Source organism: Rhinopithecus bieti, unplaced genomic scaffold, assembly GCF_001698545.2.
Source record: "Rhinopithecus bieti isolate Rb0 unplaced genomic scaffold, ASM169854v2 scaffold_33210, whole genome shotgun sequence".
In the NCBI taxonomy this organism is placed as follows: Eukaryota; Metazoa; Chordata; class Mammalia; order Primates; family Cercopithecidae; genus Rhinopithecus; species Rhinopithecus bieti.
This window is the reverse complement of record NW_016814226.1, coordinates 1,560,700-1,587,147: the sequence shown is the minus strand read 5'-3', so window position 1 is coordinate 1,587,147 and position 26,448 is coordinate 1,560,700. Positions and strand designations below refer to the sequence as shown.

General features: G+C 52.8%; 1 protein-coding gene across 4 annotated transcripts in view; it reads right to left on the bottom strand.

The window, feature by feature from the left end:
• Positions 1–2,858: 2,858 nt before the first annotated feature.
• The window catches only part of PARVB (parvin beta), a 139,615-nt gene continuing 116,025 nt past the window's right edge, over positions 2,859–26,448 (bottom strand). For 2 of the 4 annotated variants that reach the window (XM_017850012.1, XM_017850014.1), the window contains 4 exons: positions 23,986–24,047; positions 13,987–14,088; positions 8,276–8,348; positions 2,859–3,488 (listed from right to left, as the gene is read on the bottom strand). In XM_017850012.1, coding sequence (XP_017705501.1) covers positions 3,412–3,488; positions 8,276–8,348; positions 13,987–14,088; positions 23,986–24,047 — 314 coding nt within the window. In that variant the 3' untranslated portion in view covers positions 2,859–3,411. Of the gene's footprint in view, positions 3,489–8,275; positions 8,349–13,986; positions 14,089–21,044; positions 21,114–23,985; positions 24,048–26,448 lie in introns of all 4 variants that reach the window. The other 2 variants (XM_017850013.1, XM_017850011.1) reach the window with 2 other exon arrangements.

The window sequence follows — 26,448 nt, the reverse complement described above, 5'->3', positions numbered from 1 at the left end:
AAATGAGAGAAGTCAAGCCTAACGGGACCCTCCCCAGGTATGCAAAAGGCACACCTACACCTTTGAACCAACTGGAAAAGAATGTGAACAAAAGATCACATCCAAGCCGGGTATGGTGGCATGCACCTGCGGTTCCAGGGACTCGGGATGCAGAAGCAGGTGGATCACCTGAGCCCAGGAGTTCAAGGCTGTAGTCTGCTACAGGTGCGTCTGTGAATGACCACTGCACTCCAGCCTGGGCAACGCAGCAAGACCTTCTCTCAAAATTTTAAAAAATCCCATCCTTTGCTGGAACCATGGCCTTTAAGGGTCCCTGTTGTGAAACACGAGGCCTGTGTAGCTTCCCTACAGATCTTATGATTCCTTTAACTGTTCAACTTGAACCCAGAAGAGTGTGGACATGGACACGAGGATGGACATGTGTTTCCCAGATGGGGGCTGCCAGGACCTCCCTGGGAAGGAGAAGCCCCCTCCCAGAGTCACCGGCCTCTCCCCTCTGATGACACAGAATGGGCCGGGACTGCTCATTTTGGCTGAAAATTGCAGCTCTGTTTTTGTTTGTTTGTTTGTTTGTTTGTTTTTTGAGACGGAGTCTCACTCTGTCACCCAGGCTGGAGTGCAGTGGCACGATCTCAGCTCACTGCAACCTCTGCCTCCCAGGTTCATTCCATTCTCCTGCCTCAGCCTCCCGAGTAGCTGGGACTACAGGCATGTGCCACCACGCCCAGCTAATTTTTGTATTTTAATAGACACGGGGTTTCACCACGTTGGCCAGGTTGGTCTCGAACTTCTGACCCCGAGTGATCCACCTGCCTCAGCCTCCCAAAGTGCTAGGATTACAGGCATGAGCCATGCGCCTGGCCAAGCTCTGTTCTTTTCAAATCCCGAACCCCAGGAAGGCACAGCGCCCTCTCCAGGCCCACGTGGGAGCAGGGCAAGGCCGGGCCGCTCCACCAGCTCCAGGGGGCCGTGATCCTGTCCGTGCCATGCAGGCAGCACAGAACGTTCCAGTCCCAGGTTTTTTGTCAGTGTGGCTCTTTAATGTCACTGCATCCCGCAGGAGACACGGTAATGCTGTTTTAATTATTTCTTTCCCCCGCTGGGAAATCACCTCCATCAAAATGGCTATTCTGAAACCATCCCCAGCCTAGCAACAGCCGGAACTGAGGGGGAATATTAAACTGTTTTCTAAAACTTCAGTGTTGGCATTCAATTTCATATTAAAACTTACTCTACAGCTCTGATCTGCGGCAGGAAGACCAAAAGCTAACAAGATCAGAAAGGCCAGGCTCACTACAGAGAATGCTGAGAGATGCCAAGGAAGGGGGCTGCTTTGCTGCAGGTGCATCCCAGGGGGTCGGTGGGCCATAACCCTGGGAAGGAGCTGGGGAGGGGGGCGCCACAGCGAGGGAGCCACTGCGACCAGAGGCCAGCCCAGAAAGCATGGCCGATGGGATCCCCAATTCTCTGCAGAGCTGCGGTGAGCGAGGGGGTGAACAGCTCATAACTGAGTGAGCAGCAACTCCTTTTATAGGATACTCTAAAGGGAGATGCTCTCAGGGCTACAGGGAGAGTGAGATGAACACTTCACATCCTCCCGTTACAAGGGGAATTATGCCCCCCGCCTCCAAATCCACATGCTGAAGTCCTAACCCCAGCCCCTCCGACGTGATGGTATTTGGAGACAGGGTCTTTATGGAGGTAATCAAGATAAATGAGGTCATATAAGTGGGCCCTAATCCAATAGGACTGCAGCCCTTCTAAGAAGAGGGGGTCGGGCTGGGCATGGCCACTAGTGCCTACAATCCCAGCACTTTGGGAGGCTGAGGTGGGTGGGTCGCTCAAACCCAAGAGTTTGAGACCAGCCTGGCTGGGCAACATGGTGAAATACTGTCTCTATAAAAAATACAAAAATCAGATGGGCCTAGTGGTATGCACTTGTGGTCCCAGCTACTTGGGAGGCTGAGGTGGGAGGATCAATTAAGCCTAGGAGATCAAGGCTGCAGTGAGCTGAGGTGGCACTACTTTACTCCTGGGTGACAGAGTGAGACCTTGTCCCCCCCTCCGAAAAAAAAACACTGGGCATGGGCACGCTGGCTCACACCTGTAATCCCAGCACTTTGGGAGGCTGAGGTGGGCGAATCACAAGGTCAGGAGATCGAGACCAGCCTGGCCAACACGGTGAAACCCCATCTCTACTAAAAATACAAAAATTAGATGGGCCTAGTGGTATGCACTTGTGGTCCCAGCTACTTGGGAGGTGGAGGCAGGAGAATGGCTTGAATCCGGGAGGCAGAGGTTGCAGTGAGCCGAGGTCACGCCACTGCACTCCAGCCTGGTGACAGAGCAACACTCCGTCTCAAAAATAATAATAAATAAATAAAATAGAAGAGGTAGTGAGGACACAGACACACAGAGGGGAGACCGTGTGAAGACACTGGGGGAAGCCGGCATCTACACACCAAGGCGAAAGGCCTGAGGATGTAACTCTCTGATGTCTCAGCCCCTCACCTGTGGCACTTGACTACACAGAGCCAGTGAACCAACGCACCAACTCATTTTAAAGTTTCCGAAGACGCATTCGTTCCCAAAAAGGGCCTCTGAAGGAGAAAGCTGGGGTGCAAGCTATCTCAAGCAGCACAATTACAGCCATCTCCAGACCCAGCCCCTCAACCACAGCAAGAAATTAAGAAACATCCCCAGCAAACAGCTCCTTTCAATGCCTGTGGGAGCTGGGCCATCCTGAGTCTCAGATGTTCGTGCGAAAGCTACATTAAAACAACAATGAGTGGCCAAGAAGCCACAGGAATGTGGGTGGAGGACACTCATGTCACATCTAAGCTTCCGGGACTTTAAAGTTTTTCAAACTGCAAAACCCTTTTATTAAGTAGGCGTCACTTGGAAGGAGAACCCAGCCCAGGAGATCACCGGGGATCCCCGGTGAATCATCAAGCCTGGGTCCTCGGGGAGCTGGCGTTGCTGCTGAGCTGATGTTGTACTTCTGAAGGCCTGTGATTGCTAATTGCACCATCAGGTGGAATGCAGGGTGCTCTCAACTAGCTGTGGGTTGGGCTTCAGGCTTTTTTCCATCTTTCGGCCAAGGCAGACAATAACGGACTCATCATCCCACGCAACTGAGTGACGCGAGGCCTCAAACGCAAGCACGGGTGTTTAGAATCCTGCATTTTCAAAGACTCTCGCCCACTGGGAATTACATGGAGGGGAGATTAAGAACAACAACCAAAAGAGGCAGGGGGTGGTGCAGGCCTGAGGTAGGGGTGGGGTGGGGATGACAGTCAACACAGTTTGGACCAGAAGCCCATGGCACCTGGCTCCCTGGAAAGGCACAGGGCACAGACAGATGTCGCCTTTCTTGCTGGGACACTCCTGCCACCGTCGACAGCTCCCCCGTCACTCCATGTTCTTGTACTTGGTGAACAGGTTGTAAAGAACCCTCAGGGTGGATTTGAGGTCCAAGTTCACCACGTCTGCAGAAGGAAACAGAGAAACCTCAGAGACCCAGCCATCCTCCTGTCATTGCAGTAGGTACTCTCAGAAGCCATGTCTCCAGCATGACACCAGCTGCCGCGTCCACACAGAGTGCTTCCCCTTAAAGACCTGCCACCACCACATCCAGGACGCTGTGGGCAGCGTCTCCCCAGACACACAGGTTGTGTGAGAGCTCCCAATGCGGGCTGATACCCTGCGGGACAGGCACCTGGGGTGACAAAAACAGAGACACTTCCACAGCCCGTCCTGGATCGGCATCAGGATGTGTCTAAGGACCGGTTGGGGGACATGGCTAATGACACTTACTGGGACCAAAAACCCCAGTAACACTTAATGGACCTGACGGCTCCCTCTGGGGCCCTGGAAGTCTTGGGCCACTTTCTTTGGGTGGCCAAGAACCTTCCTGGGAATCAGACACCTTGTTCATTTCACTTGCTCTGTGACCTCTAAGTGACTTCCATGATATGGGGCTCAGACTCTTCATCTGTAAAATGGGCCTGGACCAGATAATGCTCGAGGCCCTTTGAGTCCTGACTCCCTGTGATCCAAAAGCAGCCACAGGATGACCTTGTGCTTTAGCCCTGATCACAAGAGCAAGAAACGACATCTGTTACTGAGAGAGCAGGTGGGGTGGATGCTAAGAATCAGCAACTGTCCTTGTCACCAGGCGTGGAGTTTCTCAACTTGCACACCCTCATCAGAGCCCGCACAGCCTCCTTTCCTTCCCTCTCGTTTTACAAAGAGGACCAAGACTCACTGTGGAGAAATGACCTGCCCACAAGTGTGCTGTCAGAGCAAAAGCAGGGCTGAACTCGGCTCGGTGGGCTTGGGAACACACCCAGGGCTCTGTCGGGGATCCCAGGGTCTCCCCCTGGCCTGAAGGATCCACCCCAGCTCCCACAGCCCAGTGGAGGCAGGGGAGGGAGGATGGCAGCCACGGAGTTGGAGGTGGCCAAGGTGAGGGGGGGCAGCAGGGACAGAGCAGCTCCCAGGGGTGGGGGCTGTCACTCCCTGGCCCCCTCTGAGTCCACTCCCATGGTGGACTCACAGGGAGACCAGAGCAGCAGCCTGGCACCGATGCCCCCACACAACAGCCCCCAGGTCTGAGCTCTGAGAACTTCGAGACAGCCTCGCTGGACAAACAGAACTCAACCCTCACAGCCCTGCCAGACCCTGCTAACCACGGCCACCCCTTAGCACCTGTGCCCAGGGATAGGACTCCCCTTCTGTGACTCCTGAACCTCAGTCCCTCTGTGCTCCCCAAACACCCACCCCACCATCCACCTCCGGCACTCAGCTCTGTGAATTTCGAGCGAGCCACAAGCCCTTCTCCCAGGCAAGGGGCCTCCTTACGGGCAGGGTCGGGGACCCCACTGGAGTCTCCGCCAGGTCCCCGCAAGGGGGTAGGGGCCAGGATGCCCATTGGAGCTCGGGGCCTGGGGAACCAGGTGTGGGCCTGGCTCTTCAGACCCGCCCACGTGCAGGGGGCATGAGACATGCCCAGTGGGGACCAACAGGGCAGTCTCAGGCCCGCAGGGGAGGAGGTCACAGCCACTGCCTCCCTCTCCACCAGCCCTGGGTACCCAGGTAAGTCTGCCTAGCTTGGAGGAGGGCGTCAGGGAGACCACAGCCACTGCGCTGCAGTCTCCATGTCATTCTCATCTGTTACCTCCTGATTCTTGCTCCCCAGATGGTTTTGAATGAAGAAGGAAAAATCTCTCATTCATTGCATCAGCCACAAAATAAAGAGGCCCAGTAGGGACCCCGTCTCATAAATCTCTGCGGCTTGGCCCCTGCCCAGTGCTGGCCCAGTGAAGGTGCTAATGAGCACTGCAGACCAGCTCTGTCCCCTGCCTGGGCTGGACAGAGGTCCTGGGACACCTGAGGGACCCTGCCTGGGAGGCTGCAGAACCTGCTATTTGCCCTGGGCCGGTGGTGCCTCTGCCTCTGGCCTGGTTTCCATGTGCCCATGGTGGGTTCCCTAATGTGCTGTCCAGCGGCAGATGAGTAGGAAACACATCTGGGCTCAGGGGCAAACCCGCTGCTCGGAGACCGGCCTGTCAGAGGATATCCTGGCCTCTGGACAGGCTCCTCCCTCACTCCTCAAAAAGGGGACAAAGGGTTGGGCGCGATGGCTCACACCTGTAATCCCAGCACTTTGTGAAGCCGAGGCAGGTGGATCACCTGAGGTCAGGAGTTCAAGACCAGCCTGGCCAACATGGTGAAACCCCATCTCTACTAAAAATACAAAAATTAGCCAGGTGTGGTGGCGTGTGCCTGTAATCCCAGCTACTCGGGAAGCTGAGGCAAGAGAATTGCTTGAACCCGGGAGGAGGAGATTGCAGTGAGCTGGGATCGTGCCATTGCGCTCCAGCCTGGGTGACAAAGCAAGACTGTCTCAGGAAAAAAAAAAAAAAAAAAGGTCAGGGGTTTGGGGAGGACAAAGAACCAGGGCTCCCTCAGCAGCTCGGAGGCCAAGGGCCGCCAGGGGTTCTTGTGAGGGTACAGGGGAGCAGCCCGTGCTGCAGAAAGGGCCCAGGCTTTAGGCTACAGGAAACCAAAGGAAGCCCCAGCCAAGCCCACAGCAGACATGAGCAAGGATTTCTCCTCCCTGACAGTGTGCAGCCCACCAGACACGAACGCTGAGCTGGCAGCCACCATCAGCAGGGACCTGGCGTGTTCCATGGGCAGGACCCTCTGCACTGCTCAGAGGAGCAGCTCACTTGAGCCGAATAGGTGCTCAGGGGCAGTCAGGCTCAGCAGCACGTGGGTGGCACTGCCCGGGAGCCCTGCTGGAAAGTTACAGAGCAGAGTCGAACACTGAAGGCTCTAACAAGTCCTGTGTGACACACCCCCCCAGCGACCCCATGAGACGCACGGAGGCAGGTGCCGTCGTCACTCCCCTGCACAGATGAGGGAGGAGGAGGCCCTGGCACAGAAAGGCAAAGTAACCTGTCCGAAGACGCACAGCTGGGGAGAGGCAAAGCAGCATCCCTCGTGCCCCTAGCCACTCCCTCATGCCCCTGCCTCGCAGCAACAAAAGGGCTGAGGGGCAGCAGCAACAAGGAGTCCCAGAGACCCAGGCCGGGCCGGCCTCTACGGGCAGCAGCTTGCCACACTCCCTGCTGGACGTGTGCTTTGATCCAGTGCTGTCGAGCGGTTTCCAGGCCAGGCACTGTTCTCAGCACCGGCATGCAGCGGACAAAGCCCTGCTCCCTTGAGGCTTCCATTCTAGTGGGGAGGGAGGGACACTAAACAATACATAAGGCCAGGCACGGGCGCTTGCGCCTGTAATGGGAGGCAGGCGAATCACTTGAGCCCAGAAGTTCGAGACCAGTCTGGGCAACATAGTGAGACCTTGTCTTTACAAAAAAGAAAAGTTAAAAAATTAGCCGGGCATGGTGGTATGCACCTTAGTCCCAGCTACTCGAGAGGCTGACGTGGGAGGATGGTATGAACCCAAGAGGCAGAGGTTGCAGTGAGCTGTGATCACACCACTGCACTCCAGCCTGGGTTACAGAGTGAGACTCTGTCTCAAAACAAAAAAGAATAAACAGCCACACACACAATGAGACAGGAGGGTGTGAAATTGTCCTGTGAAACTCTGAGAGGAGGATGAACAGGCAGGAAGGGACCGGCCAGGAGCCTTCTGCGTGGACTGGCAGGAGGCAGAGGCTGCGGTGGGTGGATGGAAGGGACAGGATCCATTTTTTTTTTTTTTTTTTTTTTTTTTTGAGACGGAGTCTTGCTCTGTTGCCCAGGCCGGAGTGCAGTGGCCGGATCTCAGCTCACTGCAAGCTCCGCCTCCCGGGTTCCCGCCATTCTCCTGTCTCAGCGAGGATCCATTTTCTAGCTATTCTGGAAACTCAACAAAGCCCGCCGTTGAGCAGATGCTGTCAACAGGTGCAGGAAGCATCATGGACCCCCAACTCGTATACCGCCATGGGGGACTCAGGAGAGGGAGCAGGGCTAGGTAGGGGGCCATGGTCAAAGGGGGGGCCCACGGGCACTAACCCACAGTGTCTGAGTTCTGTGGGCTTCTCCTGCACGGCAAAGGTTTTGATGGAGGCAAAGAGATGTCTTCATACAGGACTTGTCAAAGCCCTTAATATTCAACTCTGCCCTGTAACTTTCCAGCAGGGTTCACAGGCAGTGCCACCCACGTTCTGCTGAGCCTGGCTGTCCCCAAGCACCTATGAAGAAGCCTTCCCAGGAATTCTGATGCTCACTCAGCTTAGAGGGTCCTCCTATAGGTAACTTGGCACAGGAGCCAGGTGGGGACAGGGAAGTGACCGCCCACCCCAGCTCTGCTAGCCTTCTGCCTCCAGCTCCAACCCACGCAGAGCAGGAGCGTGCCAAATCTCTGCTCCCAAGCACTGCCTTCGGCTGAGCATCAGGGGACCTCCACCCCAACAGTCATTAAATTTGAGTAAGCCTTTAATATCTTCTCAGGGCACAAAGCTGCATTTCCAGCCTGAGTGGCCAGCTAGAGACACACTTAATCCTGAGGTCCGTGGGCAGAGGCCACGTCCTTCAAAGTCAAGTGGTTATTAAAGAACCGGCACTGCCAGCTCTACTAGCGAAGTCCTCCTGGTTCCCAAAATGAGGAGATTGAGGAGTTGAGGTTGGCAGACCCTTGCCCCAGAGCCAGAGACGTGGGGCCCATCTGAGGAACAACACGCCAGCCTTCCAGCCACTTGTAGGACCCGCTTTTCTTCCCCTCCATGTGCAACCCTCCCGGGGGAACCTGAGCCAGGGGCATTACCTTCAGGACGAGCCTTGGGTTTCTTGAGGCCTCCGTCCAGCATCAGCTCAAAGGCGAAGGACACATTATGGACCTGCCAAGGAAGCGGGTGGGTCAGTGTTGGGGTCCAACAGTCATTCCCACCCACTGCCCACTGCTGGAGGACAGCCAGCATGGACAGGACCGAACCTCTGCAACGCTGACGTCCACAAGGACCCAGTGAGCCTGGGGCAGGCCACAGGGGGTGGGCAGAGGACGGGGTGGCCAAGTCTGCAGAGTCACATGTACTCACTAGGCAGTTCTCACCCCTCACACTGGTGATCTGGGCTGAGAGATGGAAGGATGAGGTGCCCGGTCTGCTCTCGAGGGCTCACGGCCACCAAGAGCCTGCTCTGCCCCAGATGCCAGCCACATGATGAGAAGTCACAGTGACCCCATTTTATCTATTTATTTACTTACTTTTGTTGAGACAGGGTCTAGAGCACAGGCTAGTGCACAGTGGCGAGATCTCAGCTCACTGCAATCTCCGCCTCCCAGGCTCAAGCCATCTTCTCGCTTCAGTTACCCCAGTAGTTGGGACTATAGGCACGCACCACTGTGCCCGGCTAATTTTTGCATTATTTTTATTTTTTTTAGAGACAGGTTTTCCCATGTTGGCCAGGCTAGTCTCTAACTCTTGGACTCAAGTGATCCACCCACCTCAGCCTCCCAAAGTGCTGGGATTACAGGCATAAGCCACCGCACCTGGCCCACAGTGACCCCATTTTACAGGCAGGGAAACCGAGGCCCAGAGAGGATGAGTCCCGTGCAGAGGCACGCAGGCCTGGGCACTGCCTCAGGAAGGGCAGTGTGTCTCTCTGCAGGATGAGGTGCCTTCAGGGGAGGGAGGGCCCCAGCACTGAGTAGGGACAGTGGGCCGGTCAGAACGGAAGTCAGACCCATGGTGGCTGCAAGCGTCAACCTGCAGGGCCTTGGTCCTGTTAGAGCTGCAGAAAGGTGGCCACCTCCCCCCGACCATGACTTCCCCTGAAATTAAAGGGTCTATTACTCCTCAGCCCCCAAGTGTACCTGAAGCTTTTATTCTCCTAATGATGGCTGAATAGGTTTAAAATAACAGCCTTCTGGGCTGTGTTTAAAGACCACTCAGAGGGATGCAGGCGATGAACTAGATTACATCCAGCCACCCACCTGCCGCAAGACAAGGCTGATGGGAGGAGGGGACATCAAACCATCAAACAGCAAACAAACACAGATGTCATAGTGCAAGGGACTTCAGGGCTCTTAGTAATCAAATATCCTGGCTGGGCACGGTGGCTCACACCTGTAATCCCAGCACTTTGGGAGGCCGAGGCAGGTGGATCAATTGAGGTCAGGCATTCGAGACCAGCCTGATCAATGTGGTGAAACCCCGTCTCTACTAAAAATACAAAAATTAGCCAGGCTTGGTGGTGCGCACCTGTAATCCCAGCTATTTGGGTGGCTGAGGCACGAGAACCGCTTGAACGCAGGAGGCGGAGGTTGCAGTGAGCTGAGATCGCACCACTGCACTCCAGCATGGGCGACAGAGCAAGACTCTGTCTCAAAAACAGACAAAAAATTCTTTCAACAATCATATTTTCATGATTTTGAGGTCAATGAATCAGAAACATGAACAATTTTACTTGCAATGTAATTTAATAATTAACCTGGAAGAAGAGGCTTCCCCAGGTTAATCAAATGCACAGCACTGGAAAACAGCTTTGGAAAAGCTTCCACAGCACACACAGCCTGTGCTCGGAGAAGCAGAGGGGTGAATAACGTGCCAGCACCAACCGCGAGACGGTCTGGCTAGTCACGGGGTCAGTGGGGAAGATGCAGCCTGGCAGGAGGGCAGGTCACGTCCACCCATGGGCGGGGGCGCAGCAGACCGAGACCCTGCTCCAGAGGCCAACTCAGAAACTGCCAATGGGAACACTGGGCAACATGGCAGATACCCCAACCCTGCAGGGCAGCCTGCCTGGAGATGGGGGAGTGCTGCACCAGGGCTGAGCCTGAGGATGGCCAAACACTGGCAACAGGGGAGGAGTGTGAACAGACCGTGTGGAAGGTGCAGAACACAGCTCCCCTAAGGAGAGAGCAGGGAGCGACCTGCGGGTGCTGGGCACCCACCATGGGGTCTGTGTATTTGGTACAGGCTCCCTTTCCCCTCCCTGCCCTGTGCGAGGTGGCTATCATCTTCTTTCACAGAGGAGGGCGTTGGGCTGAGACGGGCTAGGACATTGGTGCCCTAAAAAGGCACCGGGCGGCCAGATGCAATGGCTCATGCCTGTAATCCCAGCACCTTGGGAGGCTGAGGCAGGTGGATCACGAGGTCTGGAGTTCAAGACTAGCCTGGCCAACATGGTAAAACCCTATCTCTACTAAAAGTACAACAATTAGCCAGGCATGGTGGCGTGTGCCTGTAATCCCAGGTACTCAGGAGGCTGACGCAGAAGAATCGCTTGAACCCAGGAGGTGGGGGTGGCAGTGAGCCGAGATCATACCACTGCACTGCACTCTGGACAGAGTCCAGAGTGAGACCCTGTCTCAAAAAAAAAAAAGAAAAGGCACAGGGCTCAAAGGCATGGAACCAGAACTGAAACAGAATCTATGCCTGTTCTCTAAGAGCCTCCCACCTCCACTCCCCCTAGCAACAGAGGTTCCTTTAGCTGACCACTGTCCATATCATCAAATGAGCTCACACACACGTATGCACATGCACACTCAAACACACAACAGGCTTGACCCCAAATGGAGATGGAGACAGGATAGCAAAGAGGGGGAAGAGCGAGAAAAGATTTTTCTTTTAAGAAAAGATTCTTCTCCATTGTAAAAGTCAGCACCGATTCAGACTGGTCTTTTTATGTGGCTCTCCCGTGCACCTCTTAAGCCTGAGGAATCCTCTTCCGCGCAGAGGGAGCGGATGCTTAGGAGGAGCTGGGGGTGAGATGCGTGACACACAGAGACACTCAGAGACCGCTGGACAGTGTCATCAGGTGACGAGGTGGTCACCGCTGCCTCATGAGAGAACAGTTTAAGGGGAGAGCAAAGCCCTTTCCAAGCCTCACTGCTCTGCAACCACTCGGCCCCACAGTAACTGGTTTTGAAGTGAGATTTTCCTTCTGCTTTCTTCTTAGGCTGAGGAAATGCCAGGCAGGAAATTGCCACCCTCCCATGCCTGTTATCTCTCAGGGCCATGCCTCCGCCCCCAGCCCTCATTCATGCCCGGCAGAGAAGTGTGAGCCCAGGCCCCTGGATACCCAGCATGCAGCTCCTGGCGAGGCCTGGGGACCGCTCACCCCAGCCGTGACTGCAGTGGGAGCCCCCAAGGCCCAGCGGAGACCAGGCCATATACACACCTGCTTTGAGCCAGCCACATGGGCAGAAATCCTTTCTCTCTGTAATTCAAAAGGTTTTAGTCAACCTGGCCAGGTGAGGAAAAGAATAGAGGGTTCTGGAATAGGAGTCGACCCTCCTGGCTCTGCCCTTGCTGGCCGTGCAACCCTGGGCTGGTCTCTAAGCCTTCCCGAGATTCCCTGTCCTCGTCCAGTAATGCTGACGGGGAAGCAACTCGTGTCTTCTACGAGTGATCTCCAAGTCTTCAGGATATACCCCACTCCACAGAGACAAGGAACCTGCAGAGTCTCCCAAAATGATGACCGATGGGTGCAAGGTGCTCAGCATGCGGCCACTGCAGAGTAAGACTCAAACAGTGGCTTTGCAACAAAAACACGAAGGCCACACTTACGCGTCTGAGGTAGCTCACGGGGCATGAGCGTACAGGCCCTGAGCTGTCCAGTGTGGTATTTTTTAAATCCAATGCAATTGTTTAAAACCATAAGTCATCACTACCCACAGGGACAGCAGCTCACGACGCATCTCTGGTTTTGCTCACTGAACCTCAGTCCCTCCTCCAAAAATACGGAGCAGCTGTAAGGATTCCCAGAGCCAGAGCAAACGCACCTTGGGGTCTCAGCCCACAGGAGACATTAGCAGGGGATGTCACCAACGTCCCATCTGCAAGCAGTTTTGAGCACACGGGTGCTGGGCCCAGCCTGAAGTGGGTGAGTCCTCCACAGCAGGGGTCGTGAAGACTATAAGGTAGATAATAAATACTATGGGCTCACGAAGACTTTGCCAGCAGCTGCCATGAGGAGAAAGGGAAAAAAGGCAGGGGCTGGAGGAGGAACTACTGACATCCTCCGAAGGAGAGTGCTCCAGCCGCCTGCAGAGCCACGCCACCACCCAAGGCTCCCTTTCTCCTGAGTGAACAGGATGAATGGCGTGCTGCGTGCTATACCTGAAAATAGCCTTCCCTTCCTCGCTCCGATTCAGAGGGGAAGGCGGATGACTCAAGCCTCCTCAAGCCTCGCAGGCCAGGGCAGCAATTGTCAAAGACTTTCATCCCAGTTTCAAAGGCAAGAAGGCCAGGGCCCAGGAGATGATGCCTCTGACATTTGTACAAAGCCTTGTCTTGGAAAGAAACCAGCTCTAGGTCTCCTGGCTAAACTCACTGTTCTCGCCAGTGTTCTTATTAATTTGAACAAAGAAAAGCTCTCTCCAAAACAATGTGTCTGCAACCAGCCACGTCGGGGCCTGGAAATGCATACACTTCTTCGCTGGATGGTCTGCCCTTTCATTTCCAGGATGACAGCACAGGCACCCATGTTTCCTGGTGAGTTCTGCACAATTCTGCTCGTTCCCTCTGCACTCCCTCTTGCTCTCTCGCTCTCTCGCTCTCTCTCTCTCTCTCTCTCGATTCAACATGGACTCCATGTGCCAAGACCTCTCTAATCTGTCCTGATTCCATCTCAGCATGCAAGACAGGAACAACATTTGGCCACAAGCAAACAGACTGCAATGTGCCAGAAGTGGGCAGATTGATAAACACTGGCCCCATTTCTGCTATTTCTCTGGCTGCCGCCACCAGCTTACATTGTCTGCCTCCCTGACTCATGGGTCTAACACTTCGGGAAAATAAAATGACAGATGCCCGTGAATCCAAAGCAACATAGACCATCCATGGCCAAGTTTTTAAAGGCAATGCACTAAACACTGCTGTGAGAGGCTTGACTGCGAGAAGCCCTGGACAGAGGGCAGACAGCAGGGAGGGGCCCACACCCAAGGGCAGGGACAGCAGGACCGAGTGGCGTGGGCCAGCCTAGATTGAAAGGAATGACCTAAATGACCCTATTTGAGAAATTTTTCTAAGAAAACAATCCACAGGAATGAAAAAAAAATCTATATCAAAAAGATGCTCTGTTGTTTCTGTAGGGAAAAAAATAGAAACACGTTCAAGTTGACTGCCCGAGAACGGGGAACGGGAAGACGCTGGTAACAGAATCATCCTTGGAACTTTGTGCCGCCACTGGAGATGGTATTTGGGAAGCTTGGGAAGCAGCAGAGAAAACCACAGGTGCTGGAGCTGCAGCAGAATGGGGGAAGGATGTGACCACAATTATTAAAAACTACATGGCCCCATGAAAAAGACCCCAAAGAAAATGTGGCAAACAAAACTCAGATGCGTTGTGGACACCTGATGGGCTTCTTATTTCCTCTGCTGAGAGTTACACCTAATTGCAATATCACTTGTGCAATTTTTCCTTTTTGAAGAATGCAGCCAGGCTGCAGAAAGAGCTGCTGGGATATTCTATGCTCTGCATTTCAATGAGCATTTCTTGAGCCACTACCAAGGACGGAGACCAGGCACATACCTTCTGATCGAAGCTTTCTGGAGTCAGGTAGAAGTTGTGGAGAGGAACAAAGTAGTCTTCCAGAAGGCCCATGAGCAGAACCAGGTACACACCATCTGCAAACTGCAGAGAAAGACTTGTGATGTTTCCGGGCAGGGTAAGGAGTTGGCAAATGCTTTGCACAAACTCAAGGGGGGCATATATTTTTCTCCTGAGACAGGGTCTCACTCTGTCACCCAGGTTGGAGTGCACTGATACAATCAAGGCTCACTGCAGCCTCGACCTCCCAGGCTCAGGTGATCCTCCCTGAAGCAATTCTCCCTCCTCAGCCTCCCAAGTAGCTGGGACTACAGGCACACACCATTGCACCCAGTTAATTTTTGTATTTTTTGTAGAGACAGGGTTTCGCCATGTTGCCCAGGTTGGTCTCAAATTCCTGGGCTCAAGTGATCTGCTTGCCTCAGCCTCCCAAAGTACTGGGATTACAGGTGTGAGCCACTGCACCCAGTTGGAAATATTTTCTAGTAAAGCAATCCATCCCTGCTCTCACTTTAGGCAGGAGAATCAGGAATCAAGTGAAGGCCTGAACGTGAAGTCTTTTGAGACCTGGCTCCTAATCTAGAAAAAAGCAAAAGGAGAGGTGGGCTCTCACACATGGGGCACTGCAAAGACCAAAAATGACGAGTGTGTGGAGCTGAGTGCAGCTGCCTGGCTAGGACCGTGCCTCTGGAACTGTCCCCCACTGCTGACCCCAGAGATAATACTGACTCCCATCACTCAGGGCTGTCATGAAGACACAGTGAGATGGCAGGCACGGAGCACCTGGCACACGTGAGTGCTCCATCAGCATCAGCTGCTGGAAAGATTCATTCAGCTCTGCAGGGTGCAGAGCCAGGACCTGGTGGCCCTCACCACTCTGTCTTGCAGCAGAGACTACAGTGAGTGCGGCCCCAGCCTCCAGGGATCTAGAGCTGCTTTCAACATGATAGCCAATGGCCTCATGCAGCTATTGAAATTAAAATGTTTTTGTTTGAATGTTGCTTTTTTTTTTTTTTTTTTTGAGACAGAGTCTCGCTCTGTCGCCCAGGCTTCAGTGCAGTGGCGTGATCTCGGCTCACTGCAAGCTCCGCCTCCCGGATTTATGCCATTCTCCTGCCTCAGCCTCCTGAGTAGCTGGGACTACAGGTGCCCGCCACCACACCCGGCTAATTTTTTTGTATTTTTAGTAGAGACGGGGTTTCACCGCGTTAGCCAGGATGGTCTCGATCTACTGACCTCATGATCCGCCCACCTCAGCCTCCCAAAGCGCTGGGATTACAGGTGTGAGCCACCACACCCGGCCGCTAACTTATTTTTTATTGTGATAAAATATACATAAGCTGAAATGTACCATCTTAACCGTGTGCAAGTGCACAAGTCAGTAGCATTAAGTACATCCTCACTGTTGGACCACCCTCACCAACCCCCATCTCCAGAACTTCTTCATGTTCCCAAAGTGAGACTCTGTCCCCCCCCATTCTACCCTCCCCCCAGCCCCTGAGAACCACCAATCAATCTGCTCTCCATCTCTATGAATTTGACTCCTCTGGGTATCTCACGTAAGTGGAAGCTCATATCCATTTGTCTTTTTGTGTCTCGCTTATGCTGACCTTTCTCTTTAATTTAAATTGTGGTAAAATATACCATAACATTTACCATCTTAACTACTTGTAAGTGTCCAGTTCAATCATGTTAGGTGCATTCACATTATTGTATAAACAATCTCCAGAATTCTTACATTTGAATTTTTAAAACAATTAATTAAAATTAAAAATTTCCAGGCGAGGTGACTCATACCTATAATCCTAGCACTTTGGGTGGCTGACGTGGGTGGATCATGAGGTCAGGAATTCAAGACCAGCCTGACCAACATGGTGAAACCCTGTCTCTACTAAAAATACAAAAATTAGCGGGTATGGTGGCGCATGTCTGTAATCCCAGCTACTCGGGAGGTTGAGGCAGGAGAATCGCTTGAACCTGGGAGGTGAAGGCTGCAGTGAGCTGAGATCATGCCATTGCACTCCAGCCTGGGCAACAGGAGCGAAACTTCATCTCAAAAAATAAATTAAAAAATAAAATAAAATAAAGATGAGAAGTCAAAATCACAAACATCCAATATCAGAAGCCCTGGCCGTTAGCAGGGGGAGCTGCAGCTAGAGCTGTAAAGCATAAAGCAAGTGCCAGCAGACAACAGTCCCTCAAGGGACTCAGGACAGGGTCTGGGCCCCGAATTCAACGCGCTGTCAGTTGATGGGTAAATGGCACTTGACCTCCATGTCACATGCCCTCGGCCTTCCACACCACGAAGCAGCCAGCCACTCCTCTCATTAAGGAGATCAGACAGGTTTGAAGAATTCTTTTTTTTTTTTTTTTTGAGACGGAGTCTGGCTCTGTCGCCCAGGCTGGAGTGCAGTGGCCAGATCTCAGCTCACTGCAAGCTCCGCCTCCCGGGTTCACACCATTCTCCTGTCTCAGCCTCCCGAGTAGCTGGGACTACAGGCGCCCGCCACCTCGCCCGGCTAGTTTTTTGTATTTTTTAGTAGAGACGGGGTTTCACTGTGTTAGCCAGGATGGTCTCGATCTCCTGACCTCGTGATCCGCCCGTCTCGGCCTCCCAAAGTGCTGGGATTACAGGCTTGAGCCACCGCGCCCGGCCTGAAGAGTTCTTTTAAGTGTGTCTCCACACGGAAGCTTCATGCCCACAGCACCCTGGTCAAGTGTGCTGGCATTTTCCCAGCAGAACAACACTGAGCCGGCATGTCCGCATCTCCGTGGACTCACTTCCAGGGAATGGAAGCTGCCGCATGAATGAAGGCACCACCCCATACCTCTCCCCAGGAAGTCTGGGGTGGCCACATCGCTGCACCCGCAGGCCCTGAGCCCGCTGAGTCTTTTCTTCTTTCTGTGGTGTCTCCTCACTGTCCCAGCACACGGGGTCACAGGAAGGAGGGAGGACAGCCACACAGAGAGGGCAGGGCCGGGGGGCCCAGCTGTGAGCGGTGACCCTCCACTTTCACAAGCGCCCAGGGCAGTGCCCTCGCTCAGCAACCTGCTGTGTAGCTCAGCAGGGAGCAGAATCCCCCATGGAGGCCCCGAGGCCCCACCACCACCTCCTCATCCGCAGTGCTAACCCCTGCCAAGCCCTGCCCACTTGATCTCAGCGTGCTGTCTCACTCGGTCCTCACACTGCCCATCGCCTCCAGTTTAATCCTGTGGACAGAAGCTCAGGGAGGCTGAGGAGCTCACTCACCATCACAGAGCTAGGACGCTGTCCACAACATAAGAATGGTTTGGAAAAGGAGGGAAAACACACACACACACCACACAGACTACAAAAACCACACATGCACACACACATCACACCAAACTATGTAAACCACACACATACACAGACTGCATACACACAGACTGCATAAACCACACACACCACACACAGACTACGTAACCACACACACACACACACACACACACCATACAGACTACAAAAACCACACACACACAATCACACCAGACTACGTAAACCACACACATACACACACACACAGACTGCATAAACCACACACACACCAGACAGACTACAAAAACCACACACACACACACACACATCACACCAGACTATGTAAACCACGCACACACACACACAGACTGCATAAACCACATACACACCAGTCTACATAAACCACACACACACACCATACAGACTACATAAACCACACACACACACCAGACTACATAAACCACACACACACACAACACATAGACTACACCAGACAACCAAACCACACACACACACACACACATCACACCAGACTATGTAAACCACGCACACACACACACAGACTGCATAAACCACATACACACCAGTCTACATAAACCACACACACACACCATACAGACTACATAAACCACACACACACACCAGACTACATAAACCACACACACACACAACACATAGACTACATAAACCACACACACACACAAAGACTACATAAACCACACACATACGCACACACCACACAGACTAAACCACACACACACACAGGACTACATAAACCACACACACACACGCACCACACAGACTACATAAAACACACACACACACAAGACTACATAAACCATACACACACATACACCACACAGACTACATAAACCACACACACACATACACACAAACAGAAATGGAAGAAATTAAACCAGGGCCTCTCCGACTCCCAAGGCATCAAGACATTCATGATTTACAGTCTTCACACATGTATATGGTATTTATAAAAATACCCAAATTCCTTTGCAACAAAACAAAACAAAAATCCCTGCATTTCTGTGGCCAGTGTCCTTTTCTGGTGGGCCAGTGGTTAAATGTACTTTTAAGACTCTCTATAGTGTGATTAATAGGGGAAAAAATGAAGATACTGAGTAAATAAAAATAAATACAAATTAAATTTTACAGTCTCAATGTAAGAGGCTCAGCTGCTAATACTGATGTGCAGACACCTCTGAGAAGGGCTGTGGGGACAGCCAGTATGGATGTGGAGGAGCAGCGCCCCTCACACGCCCTGTGATAGTACCAGGGGCCCCCACACAGCAAATCTTCCTGGGCCTTCAAAGTGTGCGGTACAGGCTTCGCTCTAATGACTCCACTTCTAGGCTTTTATCCCGAGGAAGCAGGCACGAGCACAGACAGCCTGCACAAAGATGCTCTCTGCACTGCTATTTACAGGAGCAGAAAAACATCCAGTCATGAGGCACTGGTTTAATGAGGTGCAGTGCAGCCTTCCCGCTGATGAGATACACTTCCCATTAAAAGTGACAAAATATAGATAGACCAATAGATCGAGCAAGGGAAAAAGGATCAGACAGAAACACACACACACACACACACACACACACACACACACACACACACACTCTCTCTCTCTCTCTCTCTCTTTCTCTTACACCAAAAGATGCCCACAGTGTATTTAGTGACACAAAACACATTACAGAACAGTGGACAGTAAGATCCACATTATTTAGAAAAATACATTTGTGCATAGAAAATGTGGCTCACGCCTGTAATCCCAACACTTTGGGAGGCCGAGGCAGGCAGATCACTAGGTCAGGAGTGCGAGACCAGCCTGACCAACATGGTGAAACCCGTCTGTACTAAAAAATGCAAAAAAATTAGCTGGGCATGGTGGTGCACACCTGTAGTCCCAGCTACTCAGGAGGCTGAGGCAGGAGAATTGCTTGAACCCAGGAGGCGGAGGTTGCAGTGAACTGAGATTGAGCCACTGCACTCCAGCCTGGGCAACAAAGCGAGACTCTGTCTCAAAAGAAAGAAAGAAAGAAAAAGAAAATATCTAGAAAAATACACATCCAACCATGAACTGCAGTTAGCTGCCCCTGGAGAGTCTGAAGGGGAGGTCCCAGAAAAGGAAAAAGGAGGTTTTTTACTTTTCACCTCAGCTGGTTCTGGGGTGCTAACATCTCAAACAGAAAATAATCTGAGGCTAAATGTGCAGCATTTGCAAACTGCAGAAAACAATAAATGTGTTGGCCAATGAAACACAAATGATTATACACATTAAAAACAGACCATGATGCCTTTACACACAGACCCACGCTGTCCATGACTTGCTGTACGTGTTAAGAAAAGGCCTGAACAAAACCCTCTGTGCAGTCATCTCCGGGTGCTGGGATTACGCGTGATTTTTATTTGTTTTGCTTATCTGCGTTTTCAGACATTTCTACAATGAACCTGAATTACTTTTTTAATTAGAAAAGCAAATGAGAGAAGTTAAAGAAAGAGAAGGGAATGAATGCATTCGCCCTGGGGTTTAAGAAGGATCAGCTGTGCATTAGGGATGTCTGTACTAAGAGCTCAAAAACCTCTGCATTCAAGCACCCCACTAATCCTGGGAAAATTATATTTTGTCTTTAATGCTCGCGGAGTGCCCAAAAACATAATTTAACGATGCTCCTTTAGCTTTGAGTGGTGGGTGGGGCTGGGGGAGTAGACTTGATATACTTATTGCAGAAGAAATGTGTTGTACATACTTACCAGGGGGACACTTGCTAGGTCCTGGCCACAGTGTGACAGCAGCACTGAGCAGAGGATACAGGGGCCAGCATGTTCTAGATGGAGGAACTGAGTGTGCAAAGGCCCTGTGGTGGGCTGGGGTAGAGGCCTGGAGGGTGTTATGGGTTGAATAACACCATCCAGGTGTTTTGGGGTTTTGCGTCTCCCAAAAAAAGATACAGTGGTTGGGAGGCTGAGGCAGGCAGATCACGAGGTCAAGAGATCGAGACCATCCTGGCCAACATGGTGATACCCCATCTCTATCAAAAATACAAAAATTAGCTGGGCATGATGGGCTGCACCGGTATTCCCAGCTATTCGGGAGGCTGAGGCAGGAAAATCGCTGGAACCTGGGAGGTGGAGGTTGCAGTGGGGCAAGATCACACCACTGCACTCCAGCCTGGGTGACAGAGCAAGACTCTGTCTTAAAAAAAAAAAAAAAATGCAGTGGAACCCTAATCACCAGGACCTCTGAATGTGACCATATCTGGAAACAGGGTTTACACAGATGCAGTCAGGGTGGGATGAAGTCATAGGTGGGCTCTAATCCAGCATGACCACGTCCTGACAAAAGGGGGACATTTGGACACAGAGACACACACACAAGGACAACACCACATGAAGATGAAAGCAGAGAAGGGAGTGATGTATGTACAAGCCAAGGAATGCTGAAGATCCCAGCAAAACCCCAGAAGCTGGGAGGGAGGCCAGGAACAGCTCCTCCTCACAGGCTTGGAGGGAATCCACCCAGGCCCCACCTTGATTTCAGCCACTTGGTTTGTAGCGCTGTGTGGCGGCAGCCCCAGGAAAGGAAGACAGAGGGGCTGAGAAGGCCGCGGTGGTTATTTCTGCCGGCACCATGAGAATTCCTTGTGAGAGGAACAAAATGGCGCCAGCTTTGTTCACACGCCCCACCTGGGATCAAAACGCTGACTGAAAACGGCGGCGGACAAAGGATCCTTCAAGCCAAAGCAGCGCATACCTGGGTCTCCAGTTCCGTCACCTCCAAATTCAGCTTGTTCAGGTGCTTGTTCACAAAAGTGATGAGAGACTGCCAAGAACAAAAGAGACACAGGAGCCGTGAACGGCCCGCGTGCGGGTCCCATCTGGAGGGGCCAGGCTTGACATTTGCCAGCCCCGGCTCTGTGAAACGCTTTCATCATCTCCTGTTTGCTAAAATAAAAAGCCCATGTTTCAAACGCAACATCCCGACAATAGCCCCTAGTTTTCATGGCATAATGCCCACATCTATCCTGGCTACGCATGTCTCTGTTCACCAACCCATGCACACATATGCCAATCTGTGCACGTGTGCCATATTTAACAATCACACTGGAGAGCACTCCCTGCTCTTAAGAAAGATGAAACTGCCAGGGGAGGAGCATTACATTTGCAAATGTATCTTAGATGTGACCTGGAACGGTAAACGGCACACTCAGAAGACTGAGCGGAAGTGCTGCCTCCAGCCGCACCTACTTTTTTTTTTTTTTTTTTTTTTTTTTTTTGAGACAGAGTTTCGCTCTTGTTGCCCAGGCTGGAGTGCAATGACGCAATCTCAGCTCACTGCAACTTTCTCCTCCCCGGTTCAAGCGATTCTCCTGCCTCAGCCTCCCAAGTAGCTGGGATTATAGGCCCTTGTCACCAAGCCCGGCTAATTTTGAATTTTTAGTAGAAATGGGGTTTCTCCATGTTGGTCAGGTTAGTCTCGAACTCCAGACCTTAGGTGATCTGCCCACCTTGGCCTCCCAAAGTGCTGAAATTACAAGCGTAAGCCACCGCACCCAGCCTGCCTATCGATTTGCAGTACATGGGGAGATCCACCCAGGGTGATCTCTCTGGGCTATGGGGATTTTCTGGGCCCTATTATGTAGGTACCAAGGGGCACTGGCTTCTCTCCGGCACAGGCTTAAAACCTGTCACCTGTAATTCCTCAGTGACCAAACCCAACTTTGATGGCAAGTCAATACTACCCACCACTGCTCATGATATGATTTCTTACTCATTCTGCTCAAATTTACTGAGCAGCTACTATGTGCCCGGCATGCTGCTTGGTGCTAAGGACACAAACACAGTCAGAGAGCTCCGCCCCCGGCCCCCACCAAAGGGCCTGTAATTCTCCATATGCATGTAGTGGTGGGATGGAGACATCAAGAGATACGGTACTGCAGGGAAACACGAAATGTAGGGGAGATTTCATGAGCCACAGAGGAGACGTGTGCGGACCCCCATTAAGACCATGGAGAGGGAGCATTGGAGCTGGACCTGAGGGTGGACCAGTGAAAGGTGAGAGGGAGCCGAGTGGGTACCCAGGCACATCTGCAAACCCTTTGGGGTCTTCAGGCTGTGGCTGGATGTGGGTGGGATGGGAAGGAGTAGAAGGGGACGACCCAGGGAGAAACCTGCAGAGGTGGGCAGGGACTCCTGACTTCATTCTGGGGCACAGAGAGCCACAAACACCTAAACTTGCAATGTGGAGGTGAGGAAGGGACAGGTTGGAGTGGGATGCTATCAGGCAAGTCAAAGGATTCCGTCTTCTTCCCTGCTGGTGGCTCCAGTGCCGAAAATGTGTCTTTCTCAGAATGAATTAACATGGTATCCACTGAGAGACGAAAGCAACCTCAGGCCACACCATTCTCAATGCTACCAGTGACCGTACGCTGCAGGCTAAGCCCATGCACAGACAGAATCCCAGTTTATCCTCACAGGGACCTGCGAGGTGGGTAACATCTCTGTCCCCACTTGAAAGATGGGGAAACTGAGGCTGGGGGGTATAATCTCGCCCCTCACCAGAGGTCACACAGCTGATAAGTAGGGAGCTGGATTTGATTCACTCCCTGAACCAGTTCTGTCAGGGTCCTTGGGGACCACATGTGATGGGGTGGAGATGGGGGACTCTGAGGCACTTAGTATATCCCTCACCACCCAAGAGTGCTAAGAAGGCTTCGTCCCAGAAGGACCATTAGCACAGTTCCAACAGCCTTTTGCAAAATGCTTCCAAGAACGAATGATCTCGTGGTCCAAACCCAGGCCAACGTTTTCCAAAAGAGGGTTCCACAGAAATACAATGCGTCCTACCCCAAAACTGGTAGATAAATAAAGCCCACTCTCAACAAACAAGCTTGGAAAATGCTTCCTACCAAGCTCCCTCTTGGAGAAGTACAGTATACGTCAGCCTATGAAAGGTTCTGACAAGTCCTGCACTAAGAAAGCCGTTTGGGTGAGCTGTCCTAGACAAAGGAGAACTCTCTCGCCTGCACCATGGGTAGAAATGAGCGCTCCTCCGATGTCATGGGAAGGAGGGAAGCAGCCTCCTGAACGAGATGCCTGCAGGCACTCGGATAAGTTAATGAGCAGCCAATGGGCCCCAGTTCCTTTTGAGGGGAACAAGCCTCCCTGGCATATCCCCCAGAAACTGATCACTCCCGCCCCCAACTCCAGAGCCTTGGAGATTTTTCCACCCACAGATTGACCAGCAGGCTGCCTGGGCTAGTGAGGGCCCGTTCTCCGTCTGGAGGGAAACGGGCCAAATCCACGAATGGCACCGCTCAGCCGCACAGGCCTGCGTGTTGACTGGGCAGGCTGGAGATGGTAATGAGGCCAGGAAGAGCAGCAGGCTGACATGCTTAAAAACATTTCCACATTGAAAAAAGGCCTCGAGTCAGAAAGAACTGCTGGCTGGGTAATTCACTTAACAGAAGTGGAGAGGGCGGGCAGGAAGATACCCAGGGAGCAGCGATGTTGAGTTAAAAGGCGCTAATTTTATGCATTGTGGTTACGTTTTTGACTGTAATTACATTTCAATCCATGTGGCAAACATTTCTGAGATTTCAAACATTTTCCCACCTTCTTCCCAGCAGGCATTTGTGCTGTCAAAAAGCCACGAACCACGGGAGAGCACATCCAACATCCCACCAATAGCTCACCTTCTTCACCACGCTGAGCTTATCCGGGGCGTGGTCGAACAGCGTGTCGAAGGCGTCCCGCTCTGAAGACATGCAAAGAGAGACACGAAGGAGCATTTATGGAAACCTGCAGTGCTGCCCTAATCCCGGGCCATCCGGGGACCTGCCAGCTTCTGATCCCGCAGGGGGTTCAGCCTCAACTCCCACACCTGCCTAGAATCCTTCCAATTCCTACCAGCACGAAAGGGCTGACCCTGATGATCCATCCTGGCCAAACCAAGGCGAGCAAGCGCGCTTCGGAACAACCGGAGCAGCGTGGACTAGAGGCTGCAGAGGGTCCCCTCCACCTGCTTTTTACCTTTTCATATGAAACACGTAGATAGCACCTGGCATCTGCACCCGCCACGTCCTAGGACTTGAGGTGTCCTGAATTCTCCCTGTTCCCTTGTCTACTGGCAAATGTCACCTGTGAATCCGATCACTTCCCCCGTGACGCCTCACTGCCCCTCACTTGGGAGCAGCTGCAGCCTCCTACTCCACTCCTGGCCCCTGAGCCCTTCTCCCCAGCAGGCAGAATGAACCCTTCCAAGTGCAAACAGGATCATTTGGTTCCCCCTCTATTCCCACCACAACTAAAACTCTCCAACTGCTTCTTATCATGCTTAGAATAAAATTCATCCTCTCTCCTGTGAGCCATGGGACATTCTGATAAAATCCGTCCTTTCTCCCACAGGCCATGGGACACTCAGGCTCAGCATCATTCTCCTACACGCACCCTCCCTGACTTTACCCCACCGACCAGCCTCCCAGCTGCTCCTGCTGACACTGGTGCACACCTGCCTCAGAGCCTTTGCACCTGCTGCCATGGAGGGAGGGTCCCATAGGGGCATATGGGACAGAGACTTGGACCCCGAGCAGAAGGCTGAGGTCTCCAGGTAGACACAGAGCTGTGGGACATCACTGCCGAGGCAGAAGAGATGGGGAGGAGGGCATTTGGAAGTGACTCGGGGCCCCCTAACTTCCATCCTTCAGGTTCCTGGAGGCAAAGCATGTTCAGAGGACCAAGCCCAGCAGAGAGACCCTCTGTTACCAGCCAGCTGGTAACTTCCATCCTCTAACTTCCATCCTCCAGGTTCCCGGGGGCAGAGCATGCTCAGAAGCCTGAGCCCATAGGAAGGACCCTCTGTTACCAGCCAGGCTGGGGCCCCAACCCAAGGAGCAGCGCTGGGGAGCTGCAGAGCCCAGCTTGACAGGAAGTGGGGGGGTAGGAAGCTCCTCCTGCCCATCTAGGGGGTGGCCTAGGGGAGCCTCCTCAGGGACCGCCCTGGCCTAGGAGAAAGACAAAGAGAGCCCAGAAAGAGAAGAAAGGGGTTAGGCCCAGGTAAGCCAGAGGCCAAGGGAGAGAAGCCGGCCAGGCCTCCTCGCAGAGGAAGCATGCTGACCCTTCCTCCCGGTCTGGGCCCCAGGAGGCAGCTCACACCCCCCGGCCCAGCCCAGCCCAGGTAGCCTCTTCCTTGGCCTTGTGGAGGTGGTGAGAAATGAAGTGGAAAGGAGAGAAGGAAAGTGTATGTGTACACGTGTGTGCATGTGTGTGTACACGTGTGTGCATGTGTGTACATGTGTGAGCATGAGTGTGTATGTGCATGTCTAGGGGCAGGGGAGGGAAGTTTTCTTCACCTAAAGACCGACACTGAGCAAAACACCCCTGCCTCTGGACACATGCCAGCTTCCTAATGCAGCAGCTGTACGTTATTTTCATAATCATCTAAGTCAGAGTACACTCAGTAAGACAGTCTGCTAAGGAGCAAAAAAAAAAAAGTGAAATCTTTACAAAGCAATACGCAAACTATAAATGCAGCTTAAGAAAAACCCCAGGAGCAGAAGAGTGCTTGACGTCAGCCGGGGTATATTTAGCTGGGCCACCGCTGGGCTGGCAGAGTCAAGCCACTTAGGGAGGCATCGGTGCCGCAGAGTCCTCTCCGCCGGCTGCTGCGCCCCTGGACCCGGGGGACTGGCATCACGTCACACAGTCCACATGGCAGGGAGGGGCCGGGGGCTCTGAAAATGGGCACTGGGGACCCAGGGCACAGAACTCAGGGCATTTGGAAGGGACCTAGGGCCCCCAACTTCCATCCTCCAGGTTCCTGGGGGCAGAGCATGCTCAGAAGCTCGAGTCCAGCGGAGGGACCCTCTGTTACCAGCCAGGCTGGGACCCCAACCCAAGGAGCAGCCCTGGGAGCTGTGAAGCCCAGCTTGACAGGAAGAGGGTGGGGTAGGAAGCTCCTCCCCCCTGTCTAGGGGTACCCAGGGGCCTCCCCAGGGACCACCCTGACCTGGGAGAGAGAAAGAGACAGAGAAAGCATTCTGCACTGCCGTGATGTGCTTGGCCTTGGGAACGAAAATAGATCCTATTTTGTTCTAGCTGCCCGACTTCACACCCCATGCCTTTGGGCAAATCCTTCCCTCTCCAGCCCCATTTCTTCC